We start from the raw sequence: 22,392 nt of genomic DNA, 5'->3' as shown, positions 1-22,392 counted from the left end.
AGAGGCAGAGAGAGAGAATCTTTCATACACTGGTTCACTCCCCAAATGGCCCCCATGGTCACAGCTAGGCTGATCCGAAGTCAGGAGCTTCCTGTAGGTCTCCCACATGGGTTCAGGGACCGAAGCACTTGGGCTATCTTATCTTCTACTGCTTTCCCAGGCCATAGCAGAGAGCCAATTGGAAGTGGAGTAGCCAGGTATTGAACCGGCACTCATATGGGATGCCAGCACTACAGGCAGCGGTTTTACCCATGACACCACAGCACCAGGCCCAATATGTCACTTTCATTAATTTTTCTACTGCAACACTTCTAGCACCAACCTGACAATCTCACAGTTAGACTACTGTAGCACTTTAACTTGTCTCTAACCACACACAAAGAGAGTGACAATTGTAAGATAAAACTAAAATTCTCTTTGTTTTGTTAAAATAAAACCCTGTAATGGCTTCCTGTTGCAAATAGAAAAAAAAATTGAAATTCCTGTCCGTGGCTCAACAAATAACTAAAATCATTTATTTACATGTTTACTCTTCCTCTTTTCCCACTAGAAGCACTTCATATAGTTTCTAGCACATAACAAATCTTTGTAAATGTTTGCTGAGTTCGCTGATACCCAAAATGACACTCCTCCAAACACAGTAATTCATGGGAACAGCATTCCAACATCCCAATTCTAAACTATATCCATGTACATATTTATCTAAGGAGAGATTGTTGAGCATCTACATTTTGTTTGGACAGAAGGGTACATGAGGGAGTTTCAAAAAGTTGGTGGGTAGGGCCAGCACTTAGCATAGTAGGTTAAGCCTCTATTGGCAGTGCTGGAATCTCATCCAGGTGCCTGTTGGGGTCCCGGCTGCTCCACTTCCAATCCAGCTCCCTGCTAACGCGCCTAGCAAAGCAGCGGAAGACAGACCAAGAACCTGGGCCCCTGTAAATACATGGGAGACCCAGAAGAAGCTCCTGGCTCCTGGCTTCAGCCTGGCTCAGCCTCGACCATTATAGCCATTTGGAGAGTGAATCAGTAGATGGAAGACCTCTCTCTTTCCTTCCCTCCTTTTATCTCTGCCTTTAAAAAGATTTACTTATTTATTTGAAAGGCAAAGTTACAGAGAAGCAGAGAAAAAGAGAGAGAGATGTCTTCCATCCACTGGTTCATTCCCCAAATGGCCATAATGGCTGCAGCTGTTCCGATCTGGAGCCAGGAGCTTCTTCCCAGTCTACCACAGAGGGCAGGGGCCCAAGGACTTTCCCAGGCCATAGCAGAGAGCTTGTCAGAAGGGGAACAGCCGAGACTTGAACCAGTGCCCATGTGGGATGCAGGCAATGCAGGCAGCAGCTTACTCGCTACGCCACAACACCGGCCCTAATAAATAAATCTTAAAAAGAAAAGAAAGTTGGTCCAAAATTGGAATTAGAAGATAGTGTGTATTTTCTATGAATTTGTAAAGCCCTCTTATATAATACAGAAAGCAAGTAGGAGTAAAACTAATTTATTTCAGTTTAATAAACATTTGGCAAACTTCTGGTATGTCACGTGAACTAACAAACTTACCCTCAGAAATCTCAGTTGCGTAACAACATATATTTTTTTAAACCAAGAAGATAATCCTTTGCATTACCCCTGTTTGTTTTAGCAGCATTTGAGAGTGTGAAGTTGGCTGGAAATAAGAACTTTAGATTATTTTTTTTTCAACAGAAATATACTGAGTTTAGATAACAGGTACGTGCTGGGTGTGGGAAATACAAAGGTAGATCATCCATCGAATAAATCAAGTCCAATGAAAATACACACATTTAAGTAAACAATTGCAATACAGTAATTTTATAACTCCCAGTTATAATTGCTATATATTGACTGTCACTGTCATTTGAATATGTTCCCAGAGTCCATGGGTTGGGAATTTAATCTCCAAATGCAACAGTGTTGAGACGTGGGACCATTAAGAAGTAACTAGACCTTGAGGACTCTGCCCTCATGAATGGATTAATGCTGTTATCTCAGGAATGGGTTAGTTTGGCCCCTTTCCTTTCCCTGCCCCCACCCTCACCTGTTGACTTCTTGCCCCACTGCCTCCTGCCTTGAGATGATGGCACAGCAAGAAGGCCCTCACCAGATGATCTTGGACTTCCTAGTCAAATAAATTTCTGGTCATTATAAATTACTCAGTTTGCAACATTCTGTTACAGTGGCACAAAGCAGACTAAAACAAATGTTATAGCAACATATTGGAAGAAGCAACTGAAACTGCCTACGGAAGACATGGGAGATGTTAAGTGAGTAAACAGCTGTTCAGATAGACAAGGGAAAGAAAAGCATGTGAGACAGTGAATAACATGTGTAAGGGTAAAGAAGAGAGAAAGATATTCATATAGCAGCCAACAGTAATTGAAGCACCTTGAAAACAGTGCACAAAAGGTAGAGTCGGGACAGGCACTGAAGCATAGCAGGTTGAGCTGTGGCTTAGGACACTGGCATTCAATATCAGACTGTTGCTTCAGGTCATAGCACTTCTGCTTCCAATCCAGCTTCCAGCTAATGCATCCTGGGAGGCAGTGGTTGATGACTCAATTACTTTGGTCCCTACTAATCAAGTGGGAGACCCAGATGGAGTTCCAGGCTCCTGCCTTCAGCTTGGCCTATCCCTGGCTGTTCTGGGCATTTGAAGAATGGACCAACATAAAGAAAATCTCTAGCTCTATTTCTCTTTATAGCCCTGCCTTTCCAGTAGATGAAAAGAAACAAACACTAATAAAAGAAAAACAAAAGGTAGAATAAGGCTCAAAAATAAAATTGAGACAAGATCCAATGATGTACTTAGGAAGCAATTAAGAATTTAAAGCATGGGGCAATCTCAAGCTGCTGCTTGAGATGCCAATATCCCATCTGGGCACTATTTCAAGTCCTAGCTGCCCCACTTCCAATCCAGTTCCCTGCTAATACACTTGGGAAAGCAGCAGAACCATGGCCCAAGAACTTGAGCCCCTGCACCCACACAAGAGACTCAGGTAGAGTTCTAGGCACTGGGCTTTGGTCTGGCCCAACCCCAGCTGGTGCAGCCATTTGGGGAGAGAACCAGCAGATGAAGATCTCTCTCTCTCTCTCTATTTAACTTGGCTTTTCCAAATAATTTTTTAAAAAAAAGGAATTTAAAGCAAAAGATCGATGTGATTAGACATGTACTCAATAAAATCTTGGTAGAAATGAAGATAGGTTGAGGCATAGGCATTAGCAAACAGTTAATGAAGAAGTAAAACAGATACATTAGGTTAATATGTAAAACACCAACAAAGGGACCTGGCACAAAACACAATCAATTAGTTTGGCTATAGACTTGTACTATTACTATTAAAATTCTAGTAAGAGGTGGCCGGCGCCATGGCTCACTAGGCTAATCCTCCGCCTTTCGGCGCCGGCACACCAGGTTCTAGTCCCGGTCAGGGCACCGGATTCTGTCCCAGTTGCCCCTCTTCCAGGCCAGCTCTCTGCTGTGGCCAGGGAGTGGAGTGGAGGATGGCCCAAGTGCTTGGGCCCTGCACCCCATGGGAGACTAGGATAAGCACCTGGCTCCTGCCATCGGATCAGCGCGGTGCACCGGTCGCAGCGCGCCAGCCGCGGCAGCCACTGGAGGGTGAACCAACGGCAAAGGAAGACCTTTCTCTCTGTCTCTCTCTCTCTCACTATCCACTCTGCCTGTCAAAAAAAAAAAAAAAAAATTTCTAGTAAGAGGCCGGCGCCACAGCTCACTAGGCTAATCACCTGGCTCCTGGCTTCGGATTGGCGCAGCGCGCCGGCCGTAGCAGCCATTTTGGGGGTGAACCAACAGAAGGAAGACCTTTCTCTCTTTCTCTCTCACTGTCTAATTGTGCCTGTCAAAAAAAAAAATAAATAAAATTAAAAAATTCTAGTAAGAGATAATAAAGTTCTGAAGTCTGGCGAGGAGAAAGCCAGCTTTTTTATTTTAAAGATTTATACACTTATTTATTTATTTGAAAGGCAGAAATAGAGAGAAGAAAAGAGAGAGACAGACAAACAGACCCAAACGGCTGCAGTGGCCATAGCTGGGCCAGGCCAAAACCAGGAGCCAGGTGCTTCCTCCTGCTCTCCCACATGGGTGTGGGGCCCAAATATGTGGGCCATCTTCCATTGCTTTCCCAGGCACATTAGCAGAGAGCTGGACTGGAAGTAGAGAAGGCAGGACTCAACTGGTACCCATACAGAAAGCCGGCACTGCAGGTGGAGGCCCTGACAGGCAACTTAAACATAAGGAAGGGAAAACACACCTTCCAATGCGGCACCAGCTGAGGGTAGAAAGGCAATGAAACCATTTTTTTCTTTATTTTAATCTAAATGTTCCATGCAAAGTCCTCTAAAAATTATTTTAGCTAAAATTTTTAGCTATTTCAGATAAGGCATAAGCTGAACATAACTCCTCGTCTTAAAAAATTTTCTTGGGCCGGCGCCGTGGCTCAACAGGCTAATCCTCCGCCTTGCGGCGCCGGCACACCGGGTTCTAGTCCCGGTCGGGGCACCGATCCTGTCCCGGTTGCCCCTCTTCCAGGCCAGCTCTCTGCTGTGGCCAGGGAGTGCAGTGGAGGATGGCCCAAGTCCTTGGGCCCTGCACCCCATGGGAGACCAGGAGAAGCACCTGGCTCCTGCCATTGGAACAGCGCGGTGCGCCGGCCGCAGCGCGCCTACCGCGGCGGCCATTGGAGGGTGAACCAACGGCAAAAGGAAGACCTTTCTCTCTGTCTCTCTCTCACTGTCCACTCTGCCTGTCAAAAAAAAAAAAAAAAAAAAAAAATTTTCTTGGGGGCCAGTGTTGTGGCATAATGGGCTAAGCTTCTGCCTTTGGCACCATCAAACAATATGGGTACCAGTTCATGTCCCAGCTGCTCCACTTCTGTCCAGCTCTCTGTTATGGCCTGGGAAAGCAGGCCATAGAAGATGGCCCAAGTGCATGGTCCCTGCACCCAAATGCTCCAGGTGCATGGCTTTGTATTGTGGCCATTTGGGGAGTGAACCAGCTGTCTCTCCTTCTCTCTGTAAATCTACCTCTCAAATAAATATGTAAAATCTTAAAAAAAATACTGGAAGTGAAATTCTATATAGAGAGCTAGTTTAGACAGGGTACAAATAGCATCATTTTTTTCTTAAAACTCCTATAGCCTCTCTAGGCTCTTCATGTGGGGAAAAATCAGAATGGAAGCATGTTTCTTTTTTATGAATATATACATATACACACACCTCTTATTCACAGAGCTATTGATATAGAACTCATTATGTGCAGGTCTCACTACTATTCATTACTGAGGAAAGGAGACAACAAACAAGGCAGATCCATGGAGCTTACATTTAAATAAGATACAAAACATCCATTAGATAGATAAAGGATTGGCTAGGTAAAAGAATTGGACAAAAGTTGTTTTTTCAATTAAATTTTACAGCCCTGCCCAATTTATGCATTCTCTGTGGCTGCTTTTTTGTTACAACACCACATTGAGTGATTATAACAGAGTGTATGGCTCACAAAGCTAAAAATATTTATCATCTAGACTTTACAAAAAAAAAAAAAAAGTCTGTTAACCTCTCAAACAGACCAGTGATTATCTATAACTGTGCAAAGTGTGACAAAAAGTAACTAGGTGAGATGAAGGACTGGAGGAATACCCCCTTAACAAGTGAAGGAAGAGCTATACAAAGGAAAAGCCCCCAAAGCAAAGCTAGAAGCAACTGCATTATGCTGAAGACATGAGGAGGCAATGAGCACTGTACATTCCACAAACTGACAGTAGAAGGTCAGTGTGGTTTACCTACAATGTATAATTAGGGAATGCTGTGAAATGAGATCAAAGAGACAGACACAGGTCAGATAATGTAGGGCCTTACAGGCTACAATCCAGATGATATTTTTTTTTTTTTATCCAGAGAGCAAACAGACACTATCAAAGGCTTAGGTGCAGAGGAGTACCATGAGGAGATCTGTGCTTCTGAAACATATCTCTCTGGGAACCTGCATTGTAGCACAGGAGTTGAGCCAACCCTGCGAAGCTAGCACCCCAAATGTATGTTGATGCAAGTTCTACAGCTTTGCTTCCAATCGAGCTCCATGCTAATGTGCCTGGGAAAGCACCAGAAGATAGTCCAAGGACTTAGGACCCTGTCATCCACATGTGGTCTGGGATAGAGTTCCAGGCTCCTGATTTTGGCCTGGGCCAGTCCCAGCCACTGAGGTCATTTGGGGAATGAACCACAGAATGGAAGATTTCTCTTTCTCTCTCTCTCTCTCTCTCCAACACTGCATTGAAAAGAAATTTTTTTTTAAAAAATATATTTTTAAAAATTTTTATTTATTTATGTATATGAAAGGCAGAAAGACAAAGACAGATGCCATCTGTTAGTTTATTCCCTATATGTCCAAAATGACTGGGAATGGGCCAGGCTAAAGTATGGTGGCAACAATGCAATGCAGGTGTCCCATGTAGATGGTAGGGGCCCAAACAACCATCACATAATGCCTTCTGGGGTACACATTAGCAGAAAGCTAGGAACAGAAGCAGAGCCAGGACTCAAACCCAGGCATTCTGATATATGATGTGGGCATCTTAACTGCTAGGTTAAATGCCCATCCAATATTTATTTTGGTATAAAACAAACTCTGAAATTCATGCATTGTTTTTCATAATACATATTTTCCATAAATACTTTCAAGTCTCTCAGTATGAAGAGATTTCAAAGATCAAAGATCTCGCTCAATCTCTGCCTCTGACTTTGAAATAAATCAGTAAATCTTGGGGCTGGTGCTGCGGCATAGTGAGTAAAGCTACCACCTTCAACACCAGCTTCCTATACACCACTGGTTCAAGTCTCAGCTGCTCCACTTCTGATCTAGCTTCCTGCTAATGGCCTGCAAAAGCAGTGGAAGACAGCCAAAGTGCTTGGGCTTCTGACACCCATGACGGAGACCAGGAAGAAGCTCTTGGCTCCTGGCTTTGGCCTGGCCCAGCCATGGCAGTTGAGGACATTCTGGGAGTGAACTAGCGGATGAAAGATCTCTCTCTCATTGTAACTCTGCCTTTCAAATAAATAAATCTTTTTTTTTTTTTTTTTTTTTTTTACACAGTTAGATAGTGAGAAAGAGAGACAAAGGTCTTCCTTCCGTTGGTTCACCCCCCCAAAAGGCTGCCACAGCTGGTGCTGTGCCGATACGAAGCCAGGAGCCAGGTGCTTCCTCCTGGTCTCCCATGTGGGTGCAGGGCCCAAGAACTTGGGCCATCCCCCACTGCCTTCCCAGGCCACAGCAGAGAGCTGGACTGGAAGAGGAGCAACCGGGACTAGAATCCAGCGCCCATATGGGACGCCAGCGCCACAGGCAGAGGATTAACCAAGTGGGTCATGGTGCTGGCTCCAATAAATAAATCCTTTAAAATTTTTTTTTAAAAAAGCTGACGCAAAGAACCAGGCAAAGATGATTCTTAATAACATGGAACATATAAGTAGCTGAATAAGGCACACGGAGGGAGAAAAGAATGGACAATAAAGCAGAACATATAGGAAGAGAAAATGTGCTGTTTGAGTTTAAAATATCTTAAATAAAATGAGGGGGCTGGTGTTTTGGCGCAGCAAGTTAAAGCCCCAGGCTGCAGCACTAGCAGCCCATATGGGTGCCAGTTCAAGTCCCAGATGCTCCTCTTCAGATCCAACTCTCTGCTATGGCCTGCGAAAGCAGTGGAAGTCCTTGAGACTTCCTCTGAGCTTCCTTGAGCTCAAGTCCTTGAGACCCTGTAACCATGTGGGAGACCTGGAAGAAGCTCCTGGCTCCTGACTTCGGATCAGCACAGCTCTGGCTGTTGCGGTCATTTGGGGAATGAACCAGAGGAATGGAAGACCTCTTTTTCTCTATGGCTCTACCTCACTCTGTAAATAATTAAAAAAAAAAAAAAATAATGAGATGTCCAGGGCCAGCACTGTGGACTGTGGTATAGTGGGTAAAGATAACTACCTGCAGAGCCAGCATCCACTTACAATCCAGCTCCTTGCTAATGCACCTGGGAAAAGCAGTGGAAGATGACCCAAGTACTCAGGGCCCCACACCCACATAAGAGACCTGGATGAAACTCCTGGCTCCTGACATTGGCCTGGCCCAGCCCTGGCTGTTGCGGCCATTTGGGGAGTAAATCAATCGATGGAAGATCTGTTTGTCTGCCTCTCCCTCTATGTTATTCTGCCTTTCAAATAAATAAATCAATCTTTTTTTTTTAAAGAATGAGATGTTCACTAAGAGTTGACACATAGGCCAGAAGATCAATAGAAAGACTGGAGATCAGTATTTTGGTAAAATTTCAATAACGAACACTTTGGTTAAAAAAACAAAATAGAAGGCCGGCGCCGCGGCTCAATAGGCTAATCCTCCACCTAGCGGCGCCGGCACACCGGGTTCTAGTCCCGGTCGGGGCGCCGGATTCTGTCCCGGTTGCCCCTCTTCCAGGCCACCTCTCTGCTGTGGCCAGGGAGTGCAGGAGGATGGCCCAAGTACTTGGGCCCTGCACCCCATGGGAGACCAGGAGAAGCACCTGGCTCCTGCCATCGGATCAGCGCGGTGCGCCGGCCGCAGCGCGCCGGGCCATGGCGGCCATTGGAGGGTGAACCAACGGCAAAAGGAAGACCTTTCTCTCTGTCTCTCTCTCTCTCACTATCCACTCTGCCTGTCAAAAAACAAAACAAAAAAACAAACAAAACAAAACAAAAAAAACAAAATAGAATGAGCCTAGCAGATAAGCATTGCCCTCCCCCCCCATGTGTGTGTGCATGCATGCACACACACACACACACACACACCATTATCCCAACGGAATGCTGGGGTTGGAGTCCCAGCTCCTCTCTCAATTCCAGTTTCCTGATAATGCACACCTTGGGAAGCAGCAAATGATAGCTTAAGTAGCTGCATCCCTGCTACCTATGTGGGAGACTTGGATTGAGTTCCCAGCTCTGGTATGGCCCAATCCCAGCCATTGTAGGCATTTGGGGAGGAAACTAGCAATAAGAATTCTATATGTCCATCTATCTACCTGGTTCTACCTGTCTATCATTTTCTATCAAGTAAATAAAATGGAACAATATGTATTGGAACTGATATCCATTTATTTTTATATGTGAGATAAGAGATATAGGAAAAAAAGGTTACATATAGAAGAGAAAGGCTCAAAAAGTGTTTAAAAGACCAAAAACCATACAAAGATCTATCTTTACCATTCTGCCTGAGACTTCGCTATTAAGTCCAACTGAACCTGCAAATAAAACTGCACTTAGTGGTATTTTCATTCTTCACAGGTGCTGAGCAAAAACAGACTCCATCTATAAAATGGCCTCAAATATGATCTTTGATAAAGTTCTATATCACCAGATTAATCTTGCACCAAATTCATATTATGGTTTCAAAAGAAAAAGTTATTTTGCAATCTAAAGAACTCCATAATGTGAACTTAACTTGTATTTTTGAAACTCATTGCAAACTTAGGACTTTAAGAGTACATTACATTTCCACCATGACCTAAAATTAGAGCCACATGAGAGTATTCTCAATACTTACTTTTCAAGTTCTTCCTGAGAATGGGCAAATGTACAGTTTGTTCCTCGTGGACACCCCCCTTGCTGTCGCAGATCTCGGCACATACTAGTCTTGTATTTGCTGTTTGGCTGAGGCTATAGAAAAGAAAGCGCGAAAAGTGTGTCAGAGTGAAGACTGCAGTTGTCATTCACTCATGGGTCTTCAGGACTGCTTACAGCCTTAATTCTCTGACACATTAATCAAGGGCTTCTTGTGCTGAAACACCCTTCTGTACACGTATGTCACCACCTTGAGCTGACACTTTAGACATCCTTTTTGAAGATTATTTAAAGCTGGTTCAAATGTTATGTCCATTTATTTTTCAGGCAACAAAATGCCCATGAAGAGATTTTCTTACTAATTTACTGCCGTATTAAGTTCTGATACAAAGTAAATCAATTTTAAAGATCATTAAAACAAAAGACATAAGCTTTAACCATTTAAAATTTCCCCAAAGAAGGCAGAATACAATTCCCCCAGAAAGCAAATTACCAACTTTTTTTGGTCAATTTGAGCATACAACTCAACTCTAACGATTAAGCTGTTAAAAGTTCACACGAGCCATGAGGCAGAATATAAAGAACCCATAACTGCTTAATTTGCAGTTATGAAGTATTATTCTTATTTTTGTGACACTAAAAAATTAAAATACTTATCTTTCATATAATATTTTATTGTTATAAAGATAGGCTGGAGATTTGGTCCCATTTGGTCAACTACTGTCAGCATAACCTTAGACATATTATTTAACCTCTTTAAAATCCAGCTTGTGAACAGCAGTTACCTTGCAGGTGGCTGTGAGATTAAGAAAATATTTTATTGAGGTAAATATTGAACATCAGAATTGGCACATGGTAACTTAATAAATGGAAGCTATTATTAGATAGTGATAGCAATTAAGAAAAAAGTAGTGACCATTTCCCACAGTGCCAAAGAATTACGTAAAATATTTAGGAGGAAACAATGATCTATACTTAGTCAAAACCATTTTGTAATGCAGTGAGTTTATATCCAAGATACTTCCTAAACTCTTGTTCTGTTATGAAATGTTTATCAGGAAAGCATTTCAAAGGAACAGATAAAAATTGTGAGAGAACAGTCATAAAGACAGTCCATTAATCAGACTGCTAGGAAAGATGTTTCAAGATTAAACTGTGTTAGAGAGAACAGCAGTCAGAAGTGCAATAAATATACTTACCTGAGGTGTCTCATGGCCTTTCCTACTATAATTCTGTATGAAGTCCACAAGACCATGAACCACAGTTTTAACAGCTACCATTGCATTTTCTAGCTGCTCCCAAGTTGGTGAAACAGCATCTAAAATAAGCCACCAAGGGGATGGGATGGCGGGTAGGAGGGGAGAATTTGTTAGTGGTAATTCTCTTGTGTTATTTACCTTAAAGGTAAAAAAAAAAAAAAAAAAAAAAAAAAAAAGAATAAGCAATTGAGCATCTTTGCACATACCTGGATTAGGGTCTATGTTTGCAAGAAGCTCTAAATGAGGCCTCAGTCTATTTAAGTTAGCTGGGTCACCTGTTCGCTGCAAAACAATTGTCAACTCCTGGACACTCTTTGCAAATGATTCTGGAGACTGCAGCTAACAAACAGAAAAGAGTTTTTACTCTAAATCTTGATACATCTATATTCAAATGCTTTCAGTCAGTTCAATGTATGTAACAAGTTTTCAAGTATCTTCAGAATCCATAGTAGGGGTATCATGGGTGAACGAAATTTTCACCTCAGAATCTGCCCTATGAAATTCATCATGAGACACTTGGAAAACTTAATTATAAGCTGTATTAGTTGTATAGGGTCAGAATGTAGATAAACTTGAGACATTGTAAAGCTAGCTGCTTTTGTACTAATAGTCTGCACTTGTTTTCCACTTGTATTCCTTAGTTTACTTTGAAATTTAGAAAAAAATTTGTAAGAGTCTGATATTAAAAACAGAAATCCCCAAACTGTTGGTCTCTTTACTCCCTTCAGAATACAGATAGTCCCTGATTTGGATGGTTTAACTCAGGATTTTTCAGCTTTACAATTGTGTGAAAGTGATATACATTCAGTAGAAACTGGACTTCAAATTTTCCCAAGGTAGAGATACATGGTCTGATGTTGGGCACTAGCAGCAAGCTGCAGATCCCATTCAGTCACATGATCATAGGGGAAAATCACCAGTGCTCCACAGTGTACTGTCTTCCTAAGTTATGATATCTTGCAAATTGGGTATACTTTCAACTTACAATGGATTTATAGGGATATAATACCATAAGTCAAGGAGTATCTATATTCTAATATTCTTCAATGCAACAGCAATGGTATAAAATCAGTATCACTAATGTCACAAACCTTATCAATGATAGACTGCATATGTGATTTATGAGCCAAGTCACCATATAAAAGTGACGACCACTGCTCAGGTGAAATTCGGAGTCCTGCTTCCATAGCAATATGAACAATTTGGGCATCATGTTCTCTGCGTAATGCCTCATAACTACGAAATTCCTCCTTTAACTGCATCAAGGAAGAGTCTTCATCCCTTTTGGTAACCTAAAAAATAGAAATAAAAAAACCCTCATTAGAATTGGTGTGCTCTTTCCCCTCTTAACCAATTCATGATGGGGTAGTAGGAGCATGGAGTGAAATCATGCACAGTTTTTTCATAATATGCATTTTTCTCAAACTTTTGAAGACCCCTTTATATGCAGACTTCAATGTCGGAAATGTATGTTGCATCACAAAACAATAAAACAGAATCTGAGGCCCTTGTTGTGGTGCAGAAGGTTAAGCTGCCACATGCGGCGCCAAGTCCTGGCTGCTCCCTTCCAATCCAGCACCCTGCTAACGGCCTGGGACGGCCCAGGTGCTTGGGCTCCTCACCCTTGAAGGAGACCCAGATGAAGTTCCTGAATTCTGGGGAGTGAACCAGCGGATGGAAGATCTCTCTCTGTCTCTTGCTATCTATAAGTCAACTTTTCAAATAAATAAATAAATCCTAAAAACAAAAAACAAAAACCTTAGAATCCATTATTTGTGGTATTGGTAGGATCATTCTGACTCTAAGGAAAGGATCTACAAAATTCAGGCCTCCAAGTCTACAAAGATGAGGCACAGTACTTGGACAACCATGAGTTCACTAAAAGTAAATGTCACCCAACTAAAGCCCTCTGGCATTAAGTCAGCATGATATCCTTTTAGTTATCCAAACACTGTATTTTAACATTTTAAATTACATAGCAGCAAGGATGAAATGAGCACAGAAAATTGAAATCACTTTCTAAACCAGTATTTATTCAAATGTCAGGTCTCAGCACCAACTATAGATAGATGACAATTAAAAATCACTAATCTGAATGATATCTGTAAGGAAAAAACTCATTATATTAACGATATAAACACCCTAAAAACAGAGTCAGTCACTTATGGATGCCAAATGATCTGTGTGATTTGGCTACCTAGCAAAACTACAACGTTTCAGAAATCAGAGATTCACTTCAACTGTTGCCCTAAGGACATGGAATCATGCACTAAGGCTATCAGGCAAATACTGTCCAACCATAATTAGCGAAGCTTAATGCTTTAATTTGAACACACTTCCATCACCTATTACTTAAAACTAAACAATGTTTGGCCAAGGAAATCCTTTCCCTGTCTGTTTTTCACTCTTGGGGCTATAAAATCAGCAAAAAAACTCAAAAAAGCTTTGGTTTCAAATTTTTGGTTTCAAATTTTACTTCCATAGAAGCCAAGAAGTCTATTTCCAAGTTCTTAAGCCTCTTTGAAGACCTAGCCAGCAACCTACACTCTTATACCATATGGAAATTTCAAGAACTTAGACTGCTTCCCTTGTCTTCAGTATTTGATATCAACTACTAGCCTATCAGACAATTAAATTACATTTAAAAATCTCTTGGGATTCTTCCATGTCTTTTCCACCAAAAAGAAACAAAAACAAAAACACCACCAAAACAAAGCACCTAAATGCAGAGGGGGCAAGCTTAAATTTTCACTTCCTTGTTCACAAGATAACATATAGGCAAGATTTCAGACTGAAAACCTAATCACACAGAGAATGAGATAAAAATAGTAATAATGTGTTACAAAATCTATCTACTCTAATAAAACTTTCAATATAGTTTCTGACATTCTTTAAAAGTGTAAATGAAGTAGGATTCTACAGTCCATTTTTACTATCCAGCTTTAAATGACAAAAATCCAAAGTTTGCCAAACTACCTCAATAGATTCTGTTCTGTTAACTGATAGCCTCACATATGGGTTCTCATTCTGTCAACAGGTAACAATGGGTGTTACCAACTGGTAGCTTCGCAGACGCAGTCATGCAGAAGGAGTTACCTCTCAACACTTTTTTTTCTTTTGAAACTATCATTTCTATTAAAGGCAGAGTTACAAAGGAGGGACAGAACTTCCATCTGCTGGTTCACTCCTCAAATGGCCGCAACAGCCAGGGGTTGACCAGGACAAAGCCAAGAGCCTAGAACCAGAGCTCATATGGGATTCTGGTGTCACAGACAGAGGCTTAACCAGCTGCCACACTGCCCCTCCTTTCAACTCTTGTAAATATTCTGAATTTCTGGGGCCTCTAAACTGAGTAAGACAAATTCTTAGAAAACCTCTGTCTTATAATCAGTCGTGTAATCTTTAGATATTGGTTACTGCTTACCTTAAAACACGAAGCTCTATACAGTAGTTGTACAACGTGACCAATACTTGTTTTTGATGCCTGAGGAAATCTTGGCTCTAGTCTTTGCACGACAAAAAGTACCAAAACTTTCCTTGAGAGAGCAGATCCATCTTCTAATGCCAACAATACCAGCTTCAAGGCCTCTTCCTGCATAGCTAGGAATATTAAAGGAACATGAATTCAGGATAAATGAGGGACTCCGCAGACCATGTCTGTTACAGGAATCTTTGGTTATTTATTCATAATGGTCCATTACCACAATCTGTATGTATGTATTTATTTATTTATTTATTTTACAGGCAGAGTGGACAGTGAGAGACAGAGAGAAAGGTCTTCCTTTTTCCGTTGGTTCACCCTCCAATGGCCGCCGCACCACGCTGATCCGAAGCCAGGAGCCAGGTGCTTATCCTGGTCTCCCGTGCGGGTGCAGAGCCCAAGGACCTGGGCCGTCCTCCACTGCACTCCCAGGCCACAGCAGAGAGCTGGCCTAGAAGAGGGGCAACCAACTGGGACAGAATCCGGAGCCCCAACCGGGACTAGAAGCCGGTGTGCCGGCGCCGCAGGCAGAGGATTAGCCTATTGAGCTGCGGTGCCGTCCTTGTATTTATTTATTTTTAAAGAGTTATTTATTCAAAAGGCAGAGTGACAAAGGGAGAGGGAGAGACATAGAGAGAGATCTTACATTCATTTGTTCACTTCCCAAATGGCAGCAACAACAAGGACGGGAGCAAAGCCAGGAGCCTGGAACTCCATTCAGGTCTCCCATTTAAGTGGCAGGAATCCAAGAGCGACTACCCACTCCTGCCCAGGCACATCACCAGAGAGCTGGTCTGGATGCAGAGTAGCCAGGACTTGAGCCCACATGAACCCATACTCCAATATGAAATGCCAGAGTCACACGTGGCAGCTTAACTCACTGCGTGAGTGGCATATTTGGGATGCTGGCACTGCACCCAGCGACTTTACCTGCTGCCTGCATTGTAGGCATCCTATTAAGAATGCCAGTTCCAGGTCGAACTGCTCTACTTCTGAGCCAGCTCCCGGCTAATGTGCCTGGGAAAAGAGCAAAGGATGGCCAAATTGCTTGGACCCCTGGGAGACTGGGAAGAAGCTCCTGGCTCAATCTGGCCCAGCCCTGGCTGTTGTGACCATTTGGGAAGTGAACCAGCAGATGGAAGACCTCTCTCTATCTCTCCCCCTCTTTCTAACTTTACCTTGTTTCAAATAAATAAAATAAATAAATCTTTAAAAAATTTTTTACTTACTGTATTTTATTTGAGAGGCAGAGAGACAGAGAAAGGGAGGGAGAGAGAAACAGAAAAAGAGACCTCTTATCCAATAGTTTACTTCCCAAATGCCTGGGAGCCAGGAACTCAATCCAGGCTTTCCATGTGGGTGGCAGGAATACAACCATTTGAGTCATCACCTGCTGCCACCTGAAGTATGCACCGGCAAGAAGCTGGAATCCAGAGCAGAGCCAGGACTCTGACACTCCGACATAGGACGTGGGCATCCCAAGTAGCGTTTTAGTAACTGAGCCAAGTACTTACCCCAGGTCACTGACTTTATGTATGAAATTGTTATTTTGCCTGTAAGAACTATTTTATATTTAATTAAAATGATATTAGCCTCTGTATGAAATACTTAAAGAAGGTATTAATTTCTTTTATGTTGTTTTAAGGCCAGGGATGCATAGTACAATCTCAATCTAATCATGTGGGAGTATCTAACAAACCTTAACTAAGGAACATTGTTTTATAGAACAAATGGCTTGTATTCAAGAATATCATGGTTAGGGCGGGCATTGTGACACAGCAGGTTAAGCCACCACTTGGAATGCCCACATCCCACATGGGAATGCCAGTTCTAGTCCTGCCACCCACATGGGGGACCCTGATGGAATTCCTGGCTCTTGCCTCTTGGCATTTGCCTGGCATGGCCCCAGCTGTTGTAACAATTTGGGGAAAGAACCAGTGGATGGAAGATTCATTCTCTCTCTCTCTCTCTCTCTCTTAAATAAATCTTAAAAAAAAAAAAAAAAAAAAAGTCATGAGGAATGGTTCCAGATTAAATACTTAAAAGAGATGAAAAACTTGGACCAGATTTTATACTGAAAGCAAAGAAATGCCATGAAAGACAGTTTGGGATAGCTGACAAAACAACTATAGACTGCAGCACTGTGTCATGTTACATTTGATGAATAAAATGCTGCTACATAAAAGTATCATTTTTAGGAACCACACTGAAGTACTAAGGGTAAAAGGATATAAATTAAGCAACTTATCCTTAAATGGTTTGAAAAAGAGAATAACGCACACCCTGGGAGGCAACAGATAATGGCTTAAGTATTTGGGACGCTGCCACCCACATGGGAAACCAGACTGCAATTCCAGGGTCCTGGCCTTGGCCTGGCCCAGCCCTTAGCTGCCACAGGCATTTGGAGAGTGAATTACTGGATAGAAGATCTCTCAATCTGTCCCTATCTACCTATGCCCCTTTTCACTGTGCCATTCACAATAAACCAAAATAAGTAACTTTTTTAAAATGGGGGAGGCATCACTTTAAAACCAGTTGATGTGAGTAAAGAGTATACAAGGAATGCTCTACATTATTTTTGTAATTTTTAGATTTCGAATGATTACAAAATGAAAAATACATGATTATCAATCAAAATAATGGAACTTCAGAGTCAAGAGATCTAGACTTCAGATTCACAAATCAAACTTCTTTTTCCACGTAAAGCGATGGAGACTCAGCGAAGCCAAGAGAACATACCTAGTCAGGCAGCAAATTAGAGCTAGAACCCAAGACACTTTTTTAAAACAAAAAAAAACTGAGGTAAAAAATCATACAAAAATAACCATTTTAAAGTGTACAATTCATTGGTATTTATATATACATGTATAACATCATACAACCATGAACTCTTTCTAGTTCTAAGACATTCTTTCACTCCAAAGGAAACCCTACAGTTATCAAGCAGTCAATGGTCATACCCTCTTTCCAATCAGCACCTGCAATCACTTGTCTAGTTTCTTTCACTTAGCACAATGTTTCTGAAATTCATCTACATGCAGCATGTTTGAGTATTTTAGTTTTTGAACAATATTCTATTTATAGACACACCACATATTGCTTAGCCATTATTAGTTGGCAGACATTTGGATTGCTTTCAACTTTTCACTATTGTGAATAACGCTGCTGTAAACATTTGTGTAAAAGTGGTAGTTTGAATAACTGTTTTGTATTTTCTTGAGTATGTAACTAGGAGTGAAACTGCTGGGTCAGATGTCATCCTATATTTAACTTTTTAAGGAAATGACAAATTGTTTTCCATAGCAGCATACCATGTTACATAGCTACATTCTACATATCTTTATCAACATTTGTTATTTTTGATTTGATAAAATTATGGACAATAGAGAAGGTGTAACTGTTTACAGTTCCCTAATAATGACACTTAGCATTTTGCCTGGTGCTTGTTGATCATCTGTATTTCTTCTTTGGAGATCAAATCCTTTACCCAGTTTTAAATTTGTTTTTTGTTGTTGTTTTTGAGTAATTCTTAGAGATCTATTATCCAGTCTAATGTTTCCAAGATAAACAAACATGACAAAATATCCAAATAGAATATTCTCAAATTATAAATAAATCTAATTTTAAAAGTATTTGAAAATTTAATTTTGTATTATTGAAAATTTTAAACATCCACCAAAGTAGAGATAACATATATCCATAATGCAGCTGTTGCTAGTCAGTTTCATTTACTTTCTATTCTCCTTTCTAGTTTGTTTCGGCTGAAGTATTTTGAAGTCAGTTCTGACAACACTGCTTCACCCTTAATACTTCAGTTTGTATTTCTAACAAGTAATGTATTTCCTTAATATGTTCTAATAATCCATTTCCTATTTTCTCCCACATTTTCAAAAATGTCCTCTTGTATGTGGTTTAATTATCCAAATAGAGTCCACACATTGCTTTTGGTTGAAAGGTCTTTAGGCTTAAATAAAAGAAATTCTATGCCAATTCCCCACTACCTTCTATCTCTCCATGTAAAAGAAAACATACTTATTTGTTGAAAAAACAATCATTTTTCTAAGGAAGTTCCTTCATTCTAGATAAGGCAAATTTTGTGCTTGTAATATGTTCAAATTTTTTCTTCCAGCCACCCTTTTAAAAAAATTTTTTTTTTTTTTTTTTTTTAAATTTGAAAGACAGAGGGACAGAGAGAGAGGGAAAAGATCTTCTATCTTCTGATTCACCCCTGCAATGGCTATAAAAGCCAGTCTGGGCCAGGCAAAAGCCAGGAGCCAGGAACTCCATTCTGGTTTCCTACATGGGTGGCAGATACCCAAATACTTAGGCCATTTTCTGCTGCCTTCTCACACATTAGCAGAAGAAAATGGCCTAAGTACGTGGGTACTTAGTGAGCCACTGGCGCCGTGGCTCACTCAGTTAATCCTCCGTCTGCAGCGCTGGTGTCCCAGATGGGCGGCGCCGGGTTCTAGTCCTGGCTGCTCCTCTTCCAGTCCAGCTCTCTGCTGTGGCCCGGGAAGGCAGTGGAGGATGGCCCAGGTCCTTGGGCCCCTCCACCAGCATGGGAGACCAGGAGGAAGCACCTGGCTCCTGGCTTTGGATCAGCACAGCGCTGGCCGTAGCAGCCATTTGGGGAGTGAACCAACGGAAGGAAGACCTTTCTCTCTGTCTTTCTCTCTAACTCTATTTGTAAAAAAACAAACAAACAAAAAAAATCTGGAGATCACATCCTAGCGAACATACACATCTCCCTCATTCCTTTCAACAGTTGCATAGTAAGCACTCCACTGGAAGGATACACTAGTTTATTAAATTGGTCCCTTATTCACAAAGTTGCTTCCAGATGTTTGCTGTTACAAGCAGTATTTTATAACAACGTTAATTTTGTACTTTTGCAGTATCTTTAGATAAATTTGTGGGATTGCTGGAACCACAGATAAAAGCAGAAGTGATTTTGTTAAATGTTGCCAAATTCCTCTTTGTAAAAGTTTGGACCATTTTGCATTGATACTATTGGATGAAAGTATGAGTCCCTTCAGCCCTGCCAACAAAACATTATCAAATTTCTAGATTCTGTCAATCTGATATGTGAGAACTGGTATTTCACCATGACCTCTCTTAATGAGAAAAACTGAGTATTCTTTATATATTAGAGATCACTTGCAGTTACTTTTTTTTTTTAATTTTTTTTTTGTTCTTTTTAATATATTTGACAGGTAGAGCTATAGACAGTGAGAGAGACAGACAAAAAGGTCTTCCCTCTGTTGGTTCACTCCCCAAATAGCCGCTACAGACGGAGCTACACTGATCCAAAGCCAGGAGCCAGGTGCTTCTTCCTGGTCTTCCATCCAGGTGCAGGGGCCCAAGCTCTTAGGCCAGCCTCCACTGCTCTTCTGGGCCACAGCAGAGAGCTGGACTGGAAGAGGAGCAACCAGGACTAGAACCCGGCGCCTATATGGGATGCTGGCACCGCAGGCGGAGGACCAACCAAGTGAGCCACGGCACCAGCCAGCAGTTACTTTTTTATTATGATTACCTCTTTTTATCTTTTGCCAATTTTTCAATTGGGTTTTTGGTCTTTTACTCCTGAATTTTTAGAAGCATTATTTATATAAGACCTTTGAGATATAATTTGTAAATATGTCCCCAAGTTTGTCACCTTTTTACTTTGTAATTTTTTTGCAAGGCAAGTTAAACACAAAATTATACAGTCAAACATCAGTGTTTTCCTTTATTGCTTCTGGACTCCAAGTCACACTTAGAAAACCGCTCCCTATCCCCGGGTTACAGAGGAAGTCACTCCTTTGCTTTGTTACTCATATAGCTTCTTTTTAAAAATCACAACTATTTCTGACCTTTCTTAAATTTATGTAGGCACAGGGTATTAATCCAACTTTATCTTTATCCACATATCTATCCAGTTGATCCAATGCCACTTATTAAAATAGTTTGTTTCACAAAAATAAATTTTACCAAAACTACAGATCTAAATTAGAACTATGAAAACAGAAGATAAAAATAAAGCTTCTGGAAGAAAATTTAGCAGAGTAGTTCATAACACTCTGATAAAAACAGACTATAGATAGCACTAACCATAAAGGAATTATCCTGTTACTATTTACTATTTTTAAATAGTTTCTGTGCTTCCCAAGTTTTAAAGACAATCAAACGCTTTACTATTTTTTTTAGACTGGAAAAAAAATAAAAAGATTTGCTTTTCCTTTCCTTACAATCTGTACAATCTTAAGTCTCTTTCTAACTCAAATTTCTAATTTGCAAAATTGTAGCTGTGAAATCTTCATGACAAAGATTAAATGAGAAATGCTTTAAAACACAGAAGCACTGTCCATTATACAGATTATGATCAACAAATCTTTAACTATGTCAAGATCTGTATATATAAAAATGGGTAGAGTATCAGAATTCTTGCCTATCTCTAGAAATTGGCATACTCAAGCCCTAAAAGCCAATAAGAAAGGTAAGATAGTGATCTATCTTACCTGGCCCTAGAAACTGGCATCCTCGAGCCCTGACAGCAGCCCATAGATTGGCAGACAATTGCTGAGGGTTCTGATGCTGTAATATCAGTTCTGTTACAGTTCTTTCTCCAAGTGAACGGGCTGCTCGCATGGCTCTGACACGACCTTCTTCCTCCACCAGTTGACAGTTTACAAGTGTCACCAGTTTCCTTTGCATTGGACGGCTCAGTGCGCTCTGGTTCAAACTAGCTACACCTTTAGGAAAAGGGAAACAAAGGGAACTAAAGTTTTTTCAATAAAAAAGAAGTCAATTTTCATTATCTGTATTTAACTGTTAAGTCACAATTCCTAATGAGTCCCTTATAACATACTTTCATTTCTCTAATAACGAGTATTCTGTCTCTGTTTATAACTATTCTGTACTAATAAAGATCTATGTCTTAGTTACTTCACATTTTATTGAGGTTTCTTTCTGCTAGGTTGTACTTTAACTATAAGTAGACTGTTCTCCACCCTTACTAAAACAATTGATGATAGACGTAAGGATGACTGAATGAAAAATTCAACCTGAAAGTAATGATTAATAATGACTGTAATAATTTTTTCAATTGTACAAAAGACATTTAGAACACTCTTCAATAGTAAACTTTTAGTTATGTCTTCTTTTTACCTACTCCAGGACACTGCTCCAGCAATTCTACCATCTTCTTCATCATCACCAACTCTCCAATACTATTTGATCATGTCCATCAGTACGTAGTAAGAACAAATAATGCTGTTATTTCATTCATCTTAAAAATAAATCTTTTCAATGACCCTTCCTCCCTACAAGATCTACCTCATTCATTTCTTTACTCCCTTTTGTAACAAATTCTATTTTCACCATTCAGGTTCCTTGCTTCATAACCTCTAAATGCACTCCAACAAGTTTTTGGCACTATCAGTTGACCAAAACTATTCTTGTCAAGACAATCATTACCACTACTTTGTCACATCAATGGTTAATTCTCAGTCCTTACTTGATCTCCCATTAGCATTTAAAACAAATAATTATTTCTCACTTCTTTAAACACTTTATTTGGCTTCCAGAACACACTATTCTCTTGGTTTTCTTCCTTCCTTCATCTTTCTTCTCTGATCTCTTAATGTTAAAGGGCCGCAGAACCCAGTCTACTTCTCTTCTGTATCTGCACTCACTACTTAGGTGATCTCATTCATTCTCGCTATTCTAAACAACACATACACCAATGACTTCCAAAGTTGGAGCTCTTGAATCTCATCCCTTAACAACAACTTATCTATGCATTAGTCACTTATAAGCATCCAAGTGAATGTAAGAAATCTTAAATTTTCTATGACTAAAATTGAACTTACCAGTCTTACCTGAACCTGATCTACCTCTAGTATTTTCTTTTTTCTCTGTTTTTTTTTTGTTTGTTTGTTTGTTTGTTTTGACAGGCAGAGTGGACAGTGAGAGAGGGAGACAGAGAGAAAGGTCTTCCTTTTGCCGTTGGTTGACCCTCTAATGACCGCCACCGCCGGTGCGCTGCGGCTGGCGCATCGC

General features: G+C 40.8%; 1 protein-coding gene and 1 non-coding gene across 8 annotated transcripts in view; both read right to left on the bottom strand.

The window, feature by feature from the left end:
* Nucleotides 1-22,392, bottom strand: part of RC3H2 (ring finger and CCCH-type domains 2) — a 65,975-nt gene that overhangs the window by 29,078 nt on the left and 14,505 nt on the right. For 6 of the 7 annotated variants that reach the window (XM_062207611.1, XM_062207609.1, XM_062207608.1 and 3 more), the window contains exons 4-9: nucleotides 20,850-21,083; nucleotides 14,293-14,468; nucleotides 11,960-12,160; nucleotides 11,075-11,207; nucleotides 10,809-10,927; nucleotides 9,593-9,705 (exon numbers count right to left, since the gene is read on the bottom strand). In XM_062207611.1, the coding sequence (XP_062063595.1) occupies nucleotides 9,593-9,705; nucleotides 10,809-10,927; nucleotides 11,075-11,207; nucleotides 11,960-12,160; nucleotides 14,293-14,468; nucleotides 20,850-21,083 (976 nt within the window). The remainder of the gene's footprint in view (nucleotides 1-9,592; nucleotides 9,706-10,808; nucleotides 10,928-11,074; nucleotides 11,208-11,959; nucleotides 12,161-14,292; nucleotides 14,469-20,849; nucleotides 21,084-22,392) is intronic. The other variant, XM_062207614.1, reaches the window with a different exon arrangement.
* Nucleotides 11,289-11,399, bottom strand: LOC133772106 (small nucleolar RNA SNORD90). The gene has a single exon (XR_009867731.1). It is a non-coding gene; the product is annotated as a small nucleolar RNA SNORD90 (small nucleolar RNA).

The sequence above is a fragment of the Lepus europaeus genome, chromosome 12 (genome assembly GCF_033115175.1).
Source record: "Lepus europaeus isolate LE1 chromosome 12, mLepTim1.pri, whole genome shotgun sequence".
Taxonomy (NCBI): Eukaryota; Metazoa; Chordata; class Mammalia; order Lagomorpha; family Leporidae; genus Lepus; species Lepus europaeus.
This window is presented reverse-complemented; position numbering and strand designations above follow the sequence as displayed.